This window comes from Cicer arietinum, chromosome 7, assembly GCF_000331145.2.
Source record: "Cicer arietinum cultivar CDC Frontier isolate Library 1 chromosome 7, Cicar.CDCFrontier_v2.0, whole genome shotgun sequence".
Classification (NCBI taxonomy): domain Eukaryota; kingdom Viridiplantae; phylum Streptophyta; class Magnoliopsida; order Fabales; family Fabaceae; genus Cicer; species Cicer arietinum.
Window position 1 is genome coordinate 54,500,689 of NC_021166.2, and position 13,779 is coordinate 54,514,467.

Below are 13,779 nucleotides of genomic sequence, written 5' to 3' on the forward strand. Positions count from 1 at the left end.
TCTTTCTTAATCAACAAGGCTGCATGCAACATTCATTTTCTTTGCTTTTTTCTTTTATAAGTTCTAAACACTTCTTCTCTCTCTCTGCTTATCAACAAACATTGGTATATTTTGATGTTTTTTTTCCTTTTCCTTCTACTTCTACTCTTCTCAATTTCTATTACCTTCCTCTAGTAAACAACATATATAATGGACTTAATAATCACTCAAGCTGTTAATTATTTTTTTGCCTTTGTTTTTTTGAAACTTTCTTTTCTCAGTTTAATTGATTAATATTTTTGGCTTCATTATGTTTTTCTATTATTGACTTTATAATTTTAAAAGAATATTTAAGTCTTGGATGGTTTCTGTTTAGTGTGTTATATTTTTTTATCAATAACTTATATTACAAACATATAAAAATTGGCTAAGGATTTTATAGCCATGCAGCACTTACTGAATATTGAGGAGTAATCTGAATGTAGAATTTTAAATTGCAGGGTTTTGATAAAAAAAAATATATAAAACAGAAAGTAACAAATAAAATAGTTAACCTTTTTTTTCTTCTATGTATGTGTGAACTATACTTTAGAATTTCTTAGGAAAATTCTAATTTGAAGATGAATTTTGCAGGCTTATGCAGTGAATCTTCTGTTGCTCAAATAAAGTGTGTTCTTTCATATAAAGCATATATACTCTCACTGTATGCTAAAGCAGTTTAATTATGAGTTCTAAAGAAAAGAAATTTGTGAGGTTTGTACTTTGTACTCTCAAGTCTCAAACATGTTATTTAGAATCACATGTACTGTTTTAGTTGCTATTCATTTTCTTTTGTAGCTGAAAAAAGTGATTCATTTCCTTTGTTCAAGACAAAAAAAAAAAAGGTATCATTTTAATGATTTTTCCTAAAAGAAGAAAAAAAATGAAAATTTCCTATTTTAAGATATTTTTTCTCTAATAATTGAGAAATTGGCAAATTTCCTTTGTTTAGTGTCAAGTGTGACACAATTTACATATAACTGAATTCTTTAAGTATGTTCTTATTGGTTCAATCTCTGATCAAATAAAAAAAACATCTCTTGAAAGATGTCAACCTCTTAAATAAATCTTAGTATCTCGAAAGATTTGTCTCTAGCTTCTGACCAGAGGATACCTTAGGCAAATAATGACCATGTTACTTCGAGTGAAAAAGTATTGCAATCACAATTGAGGTGATGATATAGTATAGATTAAGCAAGGTTTATTGGATAATTTTCAATTTTATGTTATGAACTTTCTCTATATGTGGCTCACTTGTTTTGATCATTATATCATATCATTGGATACTCAAGTACTCATTATGTGTCGAGCATGAATGATATTAACTGGATTTTCTATTCCAAAAAATTCATTAATCAAACCATTTGAAGTGTCCTATTTGAAGAGTTTATCTTATGTATTATGTTATTATAATTGTAAACTATGTATGTTGATGCCAACATATAACTGATTCATACTTCAAGAATAACTGAGTTTATATATTTCTGACCAGATTTGAAGATTGGAAATCAGAATCATCATCTTTTAATATTGAAAAATATGATTCTTCAATTGATGGACTTGAAAAAAGAAAAGTTAGATCAAGTTTAAGTCCTGCAAACAATGAATCAGAGAAAAAATCAGTTTGTAGACGCAATGTTCTTGATCCACAAGGTCCACTACTTCAAAAATGGAACAAGATCTTTGTCATAACGTGTGTGATGGCGATATCGATGGACCCGTTGTTCTTTTACATACCTGTGATTGATGAGAAGAGAAAATGTCTTAAATTGGATGGAACATTGAAGATTACTGCTGGTGTTCTTCGCACATTCTTCGATCTTTTCTACATTCTTCGCATTGTTTTTCAGTTTCGAACCGGGTTTATTGCCCCTTCTTCGCGTGTATTCGGAAGGGGCGAACCAGTTGATGATCCTTTTGCTATAGCCATGAGATACTTAAGTTCTCACTTCATCATTGATATTCTATCAATTCTTCCACTTCCTCAGGTATCTTGAACTAAAAGTGCTTTTTTATAGTTAGGAAAATGCTAAAGAGTGAAAAGTACTTATTGAGAAATTCAGTTTGTTAAGTTATCAATGTATTAAAAGTTGAAAAGTAGTTGTAGATTACTTAACCAGTAGTCTTAAGAGAAAATACATAATATGATGTTTACATTAACATTTTGGTATAATGTATTGTTAGATGGTAATGTTAGCTATGATTCCAATTCCACAACGCTCAGTTCCATGTATAGCAAAGGATTGGTTGAAGTATATGATAATAGCGCAGTATGCGCCGAGACTATTGCGAATCTATCCATTGTTCAAAGAAGTAACAAGCACTTCTGGTATATTGACTGAGACAGCATGGGCTGGAGCTGCTTATAATCTTTTTCTTTATATGCTAGCAAGTCATGTAAGCTTATAATCTAATTTTATGTATTTGCCTTGTTACTATCCTAAGTTTTATGATAAAAAAAAACTATATATAAATGTGATGTATCAGGTTGTTGGAGCTTTTTGGTACTTGTTTTCGATAGAATCGCAGTTGCGCTGTTGGCATCGACAATTGAAGCATACTGCATTCTCTGATGATTCATATTTGAGCTGTGGACGACGAGTTAATTCGAGTGTTTTATCGCTTCTCAACAATGCTACTACTTGTCCTTACACTGATCCTGATGAAATCATTGATCCAATGGTTTTCAATTTTGGAATATTCATCGATGGTCTTAAGTCTCGTGTGGTTGAATCTAGAACTAATTTTCATCATAAGTTCTTCTACTGCTTTTGGTGGGGTTTGCGCAATTTAAGGTTTGTGATTGATCTTCTATGCTCTTAACTAAGTATTATAAGAACTTATGTATAATGAGAGAAGCTTTGTATATGCTGTTTCTATAAGCTCATGAAAAGTAAGCTTCAAAGAACTTTAGGACAAATTATAAAAGTGCAATTTTATTTGCAGTTCTGTTGGACAGAACTTGAAGACAAGCACTTATATTGGAGAGATAATATTTGCAATATTCATAGCAGTGTTTGGATTGGTGCTATTTGCATTACTTATTGGAAATATGCAGGTAATCCTTAGTAAGTAAAGATTGAAACATGATATCATCATGCTCATGCATGCATATATAATGTACTACTTGATGAGTCTTTTTTCTATTGAAAAATGAACGTGTTGATTGTTGTGACAGAAATATCTACAATCTACAACAGTTAGAGTTGAAGAGATGAGAATAAAAAGGAGGGATGCAGAACAATGGATGTGCCATAGAATGCTACCGGAGTACTTAAAGCAAAGAATTAGAAGATATGAACAATACAAATGGCAAGAAAATCGCGGTGTTGAAGAGGAGACATTAATTCGGAACCTCCCTAAAGATCTAAGAAGAGACATAAAGAGACATCTTTGCTTAGATTTACTTAAAAAAGTTGGTATCATACATAACAATCTCTTCTTTCACTTGCTTTTCTCTTTGTCCACTTAACTATATATTAACACATACTTGTTTATGTGTCATCAAATTTTGGTCTATTTAGGTGCCAATATTTGGAAACATGGATAAACAATTGTTGGATGCAATGTGTGATAAATTGAAGCCAGTACTTTATACTGAAAAAAGTTACGTTGTTTGCGAAGGCGATCCAGTGGACGAAATGCTCTTCATAATGCGAGGAAAACTCGCTACTGTCACCACCAATGGTGGAAGAACTGGTTTCTTTAACTCGTCTGAGCTTAAAGCTGGCGATTTTTGTGGAGAGGAGCTTCTAACATGGGCCTTGGATCCTACACCTTCTTCAAACTTGCCTATCTCAACTAGCACAGTTCAAACTATTTCAGAAGTTGAAGCTTTTGCTCTTTTGCCTGATGATTTGAAGATTGTTGCTTCCCAATTTCGCCGTCTTATTAACAGAAAACAACTCCAACACACTTTCAGGTAATCATTCATGTGTTTTTCCACCTTTTATTATGCATCGTTATTACATTTTTTTGTTGGAAAAATGTTGCACTATATGAAGCAAAGTACATTGCACAAGTCATCTCAAACTTTCAACACTAAAAGAGTTTAAGAACTATATACAAAACAAATCTCCATTATCATTTTACAGCAATCTAAACAGCTTTTGAAAAGTACTATTAATGTATATAACATGTTTATATTGTAAGTGTATACATATTAAACTCATTGAAAGTAATTGAGAAAAATAGCAGTTTGTTTAAATTCCACTATGTTATATTCCTATTGCGAATGACAATATTTTGTACTAAATAGTATATCTAATTCTGATACGCTATAGCATTATAGTTGTTATTTGACAACAATGAGACAATGTTTGAACAGATTCTATTCCTTGCAATGGAGGACATGGGGAGCGCGATTCATACAAGTAGTTTGGCGTAGAAACAGGGAAAAAAGGGCTCAGAAATCGTTACGTGAAGCAGAAGAAAAACAACAACATGGTTCTCAAAATGATGAAGAAGGATCCTCACCAAGCTTTGCTACCACCGTATATGTACAAAGGTTTGCATCCAATGCATTAAGGCATTTGAGAAGTGGCAAGAAAATGCCACAACCAAAGAGAATGCTACCACTCTTGCCTATGAAACCAGCTGAGCCAGATTTCATCACTAAAAAAAACTATGATTAATTATGTTGTCGAAGTAATTTAAATTTCAAGTTAACCAAACCTTAGAACTGTGCATATTTAAAATATTTATTATCTATAGTAGTTGTATATACACAAATATCTAGTAAGTAGTGTTTGTTTGAGAATTTCTGCAACTAAATGTGCATATATATAATATGTTTAGTGATGGTTTTGGAATCTTATGTTACAAAACATATTTTGAAATTCAATTTTATGTATTAAGTCTTTAGTGGATTATATATATTTTTTTTTAAATTTTTACACCAAATTGCCACATTTTGAAAAAAAAATATTAATATGTCGTACTTTTGAAATCTAATAAATGACTGCGACCTAAGGAAACGATGAAGCGAAGAAAGTTTGTTTTTTTTAATTTAGTAGAAGGTCGCATTTTCGGTATGCGACCATGTATAGCACTGAATTTTTTTTTTTCTTCTTATTTTTTGTAAATAGAAAATTGTTTATTTAATAAAATAAAAATAATTATAATATTTTAAAAACAAAATATTATTAATAAATTAAAAAATATATATTAAATTGAAGAAAAAAATGCGATTGAGTAAATATGTCTAAATAAATGACGGTTATGTTATTTTAACAACTCTCTCCTATTTTGTGTATAAATTTAAATGATCTTAACAATTGTCTCATATTTTGCATATAAACTATCAACTTAATTATATTTTGTTACCGACTTTCTTCTATTTTTTCTTCGGATCAAATAAATAAAAACTAATAAAAATAAAAATTATAATATTTTTAAAAACAAAATATTAACTTATAATTATAATATTTTAAAAAATAAAATATTATTAATAAATCATGGTTGACAAATTGTGTCTAAATAAATAATGTGTTATAATAAATTATCAACTTAATTATATTTTGTAAAATATCTTCTTCTATTTTTTTACGGATTGAATAAATAAAAATAAAAATAATAATTATAATAGTTAATCAAATTGGTCTATATTACCTATTTAATCTTGATTTTTCAATTTAACTTATCAACGGTTGCGGATGGTGAGTTCAAAATTATGAATCCTATTATAATTATTATTTTTATTAATTTTTATTTATTTGATCCGGAGAAAAAATAGGAGAAAGTCGTTAACAAAATATAATTAAGTTGCTAAAAATAATTTAAATTTTTCTATAAAATAGGAGGGATTTGTTGAAATAACATAACAAGTTATTTGTTTAGACACGTCTACTCAACCGCGTTTTTTTCCTTCAATTTAATGTATTTTTTTTAATTTATTAATAATATTTTGTTTTTTAAAATATTATAATTATTTTTATTTTATTTAATAAATAATTTTCTATTTGCAGAAAATGAGAAGAAAAAAACAAATTCAACCAGTACATGGTCCTATTGAATTTTAAAAAAAACTTCCTATGAATTCCCTGGAGTTGCGATCATCTATTAAATTTCAAAAGTAGATCATATTGATTTTTTTTTTTAAGATGTAGTAATTTAGTGTAAAAAAAAAAGGATATATTTATGAAAAATCTGTCTCTAGTTAACATGTATATTAGTTTTGATTTTTGAATGTGTAAAATAAATCATGTTGGTTCTATAAGATGGGTGTAATCATATTGTATCTTTATGATGAAACTAAGTGAATGTCCCCTTACAAAGACAGCAAATGAAAACACCATAACTAAAAAAAAAAACACCATATTATTATAACACGATTGTGTCATATATTGCTATCAGCCCAATTAATTTGGACCCATGGCCTAAATAACTAAAAAAAATGGCACTTGTTACCCCACCCAATTTTTTCCAAAAATACCCTCATCTTTTTTTTTCCTTTCATTTCTTGGAGAAAAAAAGAGAGAGGTGGAAATAACGAAAAAAAAGGTGAAAATATAAATGAGTAACGACCTTCTATTGAATCAAGAGCAATATTATTAACATAAATTTAAATCTTATATACAAATTAGTTGCTGATAAGATAATACTAATATGAAATTAATGTGTAATGTGATATATCTTATTAACATGTCATATTATTATGGGTATAAGAAGTTGTTAAATTGACTATTTTGGATGACCTTTTATAATTCTGGAGGTGTATTTGTTATTTTGAAAAAAATGAAGACTATTTTAACTAATTTGTATCTTTTCTCAAAAATCAATTTGTTTGTTACTTGATTAACATTTGTTCAAAGGTTATAGGGGAAAATGATTTAATTACACTCTTACGTGTACATTGTGTTTTTTCTATATACTAAAAAGAATATATTAAAATTAAAAAGCAAATAACAAGGTGTGCCTAGATCATTACAAGAAATTAAAGAAACAAAAAAAAAAACATGTAATTCAAACTCGTCGTATAATACGAAAAAAACATATAAAAGCGAATATATTAGAAAAGTTGTTGACACTAAAAAGAAATGTCAAAATAAAAACCTCTTCCTTTTTTCTCCTATTAACACCATGAAATTGACCAAATAGATACACGCCAAATAAGATTCAAAATTTTGGTGACCTTTCTTTCATCAATTCAGAGAAACATTGGAAAATCTATTGTGAAAGTTCTACCATTTTAAAATCGTCCCCATGTCAACACAAAGCGAGAACACTAAAAAAGGAGATGAAATGCACTTTCTTCAAACTCGTATCCACTCACATATAAACAAGATGAACGTCCAAATTGTCTTCGTAAATAGTTGGTTATGAAGCAACCGCCATGCAAATAAAGAAACCTTTAAAGACACCAATTTGTTCCATGTGACCTTGTGTATTGACGCATGAATTTCTTCAATATTCTTCATCAAAATATGATAGTCTCTATCACGACATAAACATTATTTGACTAAAAAGCCAAAACCAAAAGTATTTCACATAGAAGCTCTTAACCCTAGTAGCTCTTCCTCCTACTTAAATAAACTTCTCCTCTAACTCCACCTTGTACCACCCACCCCAATCTAAACATAGAAGCCACCATAACATTTTTGTCATATGCTAATTCAAAAAGCCTATTAAATCTATCACGCAACAAATCTCAAGGAACCTAAGGATCAAACCAAAACCTTATAAATTCACCATTACCCACCTTTTTGACTAAATTATAAATAAATAAATAAATAAATAAACTCATTCTCTTACAATACCCTCCTATCCAACCCATGAATATACTTACAATGTGTTTGGAACCAGAGAAAAGAGGAAAAAAGTTTAAATGAGGAATAAAAACGCAAAAATAAATTAGAACCATAGAAACAGGGAAAAAAGTTTGAAGGAAGAATCTATTAGATCATGTGTATGATAATACCTTTCAAAGTATTTTATATTATCATTATACTTATTTAGTTAAAGTTACTATTGTCAGTTTACAAATAAACATTTTTATTTCTTCCCACTTTCTACGTAATCAAATAAGGGAAGAAAATATTTACTTTTCTTCCTTCAACTTTCTCTTCTATCAAACACCTAGAAAATTTTCTTATTTTTTACTCACTTTTTTCTTTTACTTTTTGAATAAATAATATTTTAATTTTAGAAATATCGGACAATTCAGTCTCTTAAATTTACATAATAGAAATTTAATCCTTTAAATTTTCTTATACGTATGTATTGACAATCTTTACATCAGGATAAGCATAGAATATTTAAAATTTTGGTGTAAAATTCAGAAGAAAAAAAAATTAAATTAATTTATATTTTTATTTAAAAGACTATACTACTATTTCACAAATTTAAAGAATTAAGATATTTATTTATTTCACAAATTTAAAGAATTAAGATATTTATTTATTTATACTAATTTTATTTTTTTCTTTCGATTATAGTTAAATAAACTAAAATGCATGAATTTAATTTATATAATCTATATAAATGCAATTTATCACATGTGGAAACTAAACTAAATCGACACAATTACATAAATTATTTAAGTGTAACTTAAAAAATAAGCAAAAGTGTAAATATTTATTTAACTCTTACTTTTTTTCCCTCTAAACCAAACATACATAACTATATTTTGTTTGGTAGAATGAAATGAAAAAAAAAAAAGAAGCAAAATAAAGCTCTGTTTGGTTGGCATCATCAAAATCGTTTTTTACAATCATTCTTCTCATTTTCCATCTTCAACTACAACCCAAAACTGTGCGTTCCGACCACCGTCATCAATGATGACACTCATACGATTCATAATCTTCTCATTCCCACTGATCACTACCATAATCATCAAACTCTGTTTTTCCGCAATCAACGGTAGACGAAACCGGAAATCTGCGGTGGGGTTCTTCCATCCATACACCAACGACGGTGGTGGTGGAGAAAGGGTTCTATGGTGCGCAGTTAAAGCTATTCAAGAAGAGAATCCTGACCTTGACTGCCTTGTGTATACTGGAGATCACGATGCCACACCTCAATCGTTGTTGTCTCGTGCCATTGATCGATTTGGTGTTACCCTTCTCTCTCCTCCTAAGGTCTTTCTTCTTTTTCTCATTTGGGTCTTGCTTCTTTTTTTTTTTACCTTATTTTGTTAAGAGTTTTTCACATTTGATGTAATAAGGTCTAACATAGTGGTTATATTATAAGTGGTGGGTACTACCCACCCTATAAGCCAGTTTTGTGGGGTTGTGTAGGGCTTAACCCAAATTCTAAGATACTTCAAATGGGCTGTTGCAAATTTTTATTCTTTTTTGTTTTTGTTGACAACTTTGTGTTTGTTGAGTATAGATTATATTCATTGTTAAGTGGGTAGATACTCGAACATAGCGGATTGTATTTTGTAATCCTAAGCATTGCATAATTGAAAGACTACAATGGTCTTTCTGTTGTCAGAGACGGAGATACGTTTGGCTGAACTTTGTGCAATATTTAAGTGTTTACTATATAGAATTGAGTTTGTTGTTCTAAAACTTTTGAGTTTTGTTCGTACCATTTTATGTGATGAAATGAGATACTAGCAAGTATAAAAAAAATATGTGGGTTTGTGTTTGTATTTGTATTTGTTGAGAACAATGTAGTATTAATATTTTAGATTGAAGACGTGTTCAGTACTAGGTATCGACATGACACCAACACATGTGATTTAGTGTTGTCAAATTTCCGCCATGGCGTTATAATATGATGAATTTTGTGCCAGCTGCCATAAACCGTAATACCTATAATATCTGCCATGTTTCAGCCATAGTTATATTATATTGCGGATTTTCAGCATGTTGCCATAATTCACCATTGATAACACTAGTGTGATTACATTCAATCAATTATATTTGCTCAAATTAGTATTGGTGTCAATTTGTTTGTGTGAGTGTATGTGTCTATGTTAGGACTTTATAGGGTGAGAGTCATATTAGATGGTGATATGGTCTGATTTGTGGTAATATATAAGAGAAAACTCTCACCTTAAAAGTTGGTTTTGTGGCATTGAGTAAGGTATACTTGTCATTTTGAATATGGCTTTATCATCATTTACCTGAATGAAAAGATTATTCTACTGTAGCTTACACATTATAGTGATTATCAAGGACTAATAGGGGGAATAGAAGCTGTTAGAACTTAGAAATTAGAATAATTGGCATATTTAGCATGTTTAAGGTGTAATTTAAATGTGGTTTTTGTTGTAGCTGTTAATCTTTGTGCTATCCACACAATTCACAGGTGGTGCATTTGTACAAGAGGAAGTGGATTGAAGAAACGACTTATCCACACTTTACTATGATTGGTCAAAGTCTAGGCTCTATGTATCTTGCATGGGAAGCTTTGTGCAAGTTCACCCCTTTATATTATTTTGATACAAGTGGATATGCTTTTACGTATCCACTTGCTAGGTTGTTTGGATGCAAAGTTATTTGCTATACACATTACCCTACTATCAGTACAGACATGCTTTCTCGTGTTCGTCAACGCAGCTTCATGTATAATAATGATGCGTTGGTTGCCAAAAGGTTTGATTTTCAATCATTGGATTTTCATATTTTTTTTCACTCGTCTAATTCAAGTCATGCTTCAGGAGTTTCCCTCACCCTTTTTCTATATACTTGTTCAATGATCTTATTACAATTATTAATAGCATACATTTTATTCACACGATGTAAGTTTCTATTAAACGAATATCTCCATTAAGTAGGAGTATAAAAATAATTTTAGCGATTAATGCACATTGAATTGAATTTCGTTTTCTTATAATTGGGACAAAAAATTACACAAATCTTTTAACTGATTCTGGTATTCAGAAACCTCATGGTTTATCTTTATGTTTTTATTGTAGCTGTTCTGAGCTAAAAGCAATATATACACAATTTATATATTTCCTGGAAATGAATCTTTAAAGATCATAAAGTTGCAACATTTCATTTTACCACTTTTTCTCTTTTAAGTATTTGACCATTGTTTTCTGGCAGTGTTTGGCTTTCTCGGGCCAAAATAGTCTATTACACATTCTTTAGCTACTTATATGGGATTGTTGGTTCTTGTGCACACCTAGCTATGGTCAATTCATCTTGGACCAAAGCTCATATTGAAAAGCTTTGGGGAGTTCCTGATCGGATTAAGCGAGTTTATCCTCCTTGCGATACTTCAGGACTTCAGGTTTGAATTCTGCTCTTTATTGTCCGGAAAGTATTGTTAGTATACTGTCAAGATCCTCACAACCATCACACTTTGGACTCTAGGATAACTATAATGGATTGATGTTGCTATGCGGCTCTGAAAGGTCCTTTTGTCCTGTGTTTCTCTTTAAAGTAATGTATTTTCCAAATTTATAAAGCAGTGTAGTCAAATAATAGCGTAGCGGAATTTTAACAAATCATTGTTGTCTCGCGATACACACTATTTAGTACAAAATGCTGTGAAATAGTAGCTATAGCGGTGCTATAGCACCTGCGATCAGAATTTAAACAAACCGTTATTTTCCGAGATCTGTGATTAGCAACACTGGTTTAAACCTTATTCTCAAACATAATTTAAAACTTGAATTTAATGTCGGCACTCTGCACTTTTGCCATGTCTCTTATTATTTAGATCCCAAACAATTGTTACGCAGCCAATTTAGTAACACTAAAGGGTGATACCTATATCTCTCTTTTCTTGTTACATAATCCATATAAATATAACGCATTATCTTGTGTGGTAATTACCAGTGGATTCTAACAGGTTAACAATATCGGCAGGTGCTTCCTTTGGAAAGATCAGCTGAAATTCCTGTAATAATATCCGTTGCACAATTTCGACCGGAGAAGGTAGGCATACTCCTATCAACCTTGTGAATGTCAGGTATAATCATTTTGGTGACTTATTTGGTCCTATGTTGATTACTTCAAGTTTACATGATTCTGTTCATTGTAGGCTCACAGTCTCCAACTTGAGGCCTTTTCAGTTGCCATTAAGAGATTAGATTCTGGCTCTCCGAAACCTAAGCTCCAGTTTGTTGGTAGCTGTAGAAATAAATCAGATGAGGAGAGACTTCAAATGTTGAAAGAGAAAGCAGTTGAGCTGAATGTAAATGAACAAGTGGAATTCCACAAGAATGTAACATACAGGTCAGTACCAGTGGCTGGGGCTCTTGTTTAATATTATAGACTGGTAGCTATTGGATTAGGCACCGATTATTTAATTAAACATTAGTCGAACATCAAATGATTCTAGTGTCTGGTCTCAAATAAATTGCTTACCTCCCAAGTTTATGTACTTCAGGCAATTAAGCACCTACAGAGACACAGATATGACACATTACACCAGTAATAATTTGAGAAAATAGAAGTAATTGAATATACCATGTGTTGGTGTTGAACAATGACACATGTTGGACCCTGAAGTACTAGACACGCCATGAGTCTGAAGTGTCGGTGTTACATAGACGTGAGGTCTAACTACTATTGATGACTAGTTTAAGCATGTTCATCACTACATTTATCTCTTTAAGAAGCAGCATTACTTATGCTTCCTGCTGGTATTTCAAAATATAACGTTGACTTTTTAAAGATTGACGTTGTTCCGTCATTATTTATCATGTGGGGGAGATGTGATCAATATATCTAATTTCTGAAAAAGTTAGACTCAGTTTGAAGTAGTGTGGATTAGTCGGTAATAATCTAGTTTCAATTTTTTAATGGATTTTTATTCTCCAATCGGGAAAAAACCACAATAATTTAAACTAGTGTATTACAGACTTGTTCATAAAGAATTGGTCCTCCACCCAAATTGGTGAAGGTATGGATTATTAATTGGGATTTGAATTGATTAAAAGTTTGGATGAATAACCGATGAGTCTCTTGAAAATTAGTTGCTCACATTTATAAAAATAAGTTTAGTGTTGAAGTTGTTTATCGATTATTCTGGGTTTTATTTATATATATTTTATTAGATCATTGCTTTGACATGCAGAGATTTAGTGGCACTTTTAGCGGGAGCTGTTGCCGGCATCCATTCCATGACAGATGAACATTTTGGCATTAGTGTTGTAGAATATATGGCTGCTGGTGCCATCCCAATTGGTAGGTGTCATATAAAGTTACCTTTTGATAAATACTCATTATTTTCTCTATATCCCACAATGTGCGTACAACTTTACATACATTGATTATACTTGCATTGTTTGTTTGCATGTCAGCTCATAAATCAGCCGGCCCAAAAATGGACATCGTATTGGATGAAGATGGACAGCAAACAGGATTTCTTGCTTGCACTGTCGAAGAATATGCAGACGCCATTTCTAGAGTCATAAAGATGACAGAGATGGAGAGACTTCAGATGGCTGGTGCTGCACGGAAACGAGCAAGCAGGTTTTCTGAACAGAGGTTTTGTGATGACTTCAAAGCTGCAATACGCCCTATTCTCAGTCGAGTTTCTAGATGATGATAATCCAGCTAATCGGCATCATTGTAGCTTAAAATGGAGAGTTTCTTCTCTGCCAGCCTAACCATCTGAGAATATAAACCAAGAATTTTGATACAGAAATAGTTACATTTTTGTTTTGACTCTTATTTCTTAGTTGATGTTTATTTTTAAGCCCTTATACCAAATGGTAAATGATTCCACATGTACAGAGAACTGTTAGAAGTTGGATTGTAATATAAGAAGAAAAAACTTAATCATCTAAGCTGAGTTATGTTACATGGAAACATTTTATATGTACCACTGGTAAAATGGTTGCTTGCTCTAGTT

General features: G+C 30.8%; 2 protein-coding genes across 3 annotated transcripts in view; both read left to right on the forward strand.

Moving 5' to 3' along the window:
- LOC101497248 (cyclic nucleotide-gated ion channel 1) overlaps positions 1-4,829 on the forward strand; it is a 4,905-nt gene extending 76 nt beyond the window's left edge. Inside the window, exons 1-9 of one of the 2 annotated variants that reach the window (XM_004510622.4) lie at positions 1-104; positions 613-732; positions 1,511-2,006; positions 2,203-2,415; positions 2,506-2,813; positions 2,965-3,076; positions 3,197-3,433; positions 3,543-3,940; positions 4,346-4,829. In XM_004510622.4, the coding sequence (XP_004510679.1) occupies positions 704-732; positions 1,511-2,006; positions 2,203-2,415; positions 2,506-2,813; positions 2,965-3,076; positions 3,197-3,433; positions 3,543-3,940; positions 4,346-4,652 (2,100 nt within the window). In that variant the 5' untranslated portion in view covers positions 1-104; positions 613-703 and the 3' untranslated portion in view covers positions 4,653-4,829. The remainder of the gene's footprint in view (positions 105-612; positions 733-1,510; positions 2,007-2,202; positions 2,416-2,505; positions 2,814-2,964; positions 3,077-3,196; positions 3,434-3,542; positions 3,941-4,345) is intronic. The other variant, XM_073370611.1, reaches the window with a different exon arrangement.
- Positions 4,830-8,677: 3,848 nt separating this feature from the next.
- On the forward strand, positions 8,678-13,776 carry LOC101496921 (GDP-Man:Man(3)GlcNAc(2)-PP-Dol alpha-1,2-mannosyltransferase). The gene is made up of 7 exons (XM_004510620.4): positions 8,678-9,095; positions 10,276-10,562; positions 11,019-11,205; positions 11,787-11,855; positions 11,962-12,155; positions 13,000-13,109; positions 13,226-13,776. Exons 1-7 carry the CDS (start codon positions 8,793-8,795, stop codon positions 13,468-13,470), a joined length of 1,395 nt encoding a protein of 464 aa, XP_004510677.1. The 5' UTR covers positions 8,678-8,792; the 3' UTR covers positions 13,471-13,776.
- The last annotated feature ends 3 nt before the right edge of the window (positions 13,777-13,779 follow it).

Coding starts and splice junctions, on each gene's coding strand:
- LOC101496921 (XM_004510620.4), top strand. CDS start 8,793: ATGATGACACTCATACGATTCATAATCTTCTCATTCCCACTGATCACT. Junction 9,096..10,275: donor CCCTTCTCTCTCCTCCTAAG/GTCTTTCTTCTT, acceptor CACAATTCACAG/GTGGTGCATTTGTACAAGAG. Junction 11,206..11,786: donor GCGATACTTCAGGACTTCAG/GTTTGAATTCTG, acceptor CAATATCGGCAG/GTGCTTCCTTTGGAAAGATC.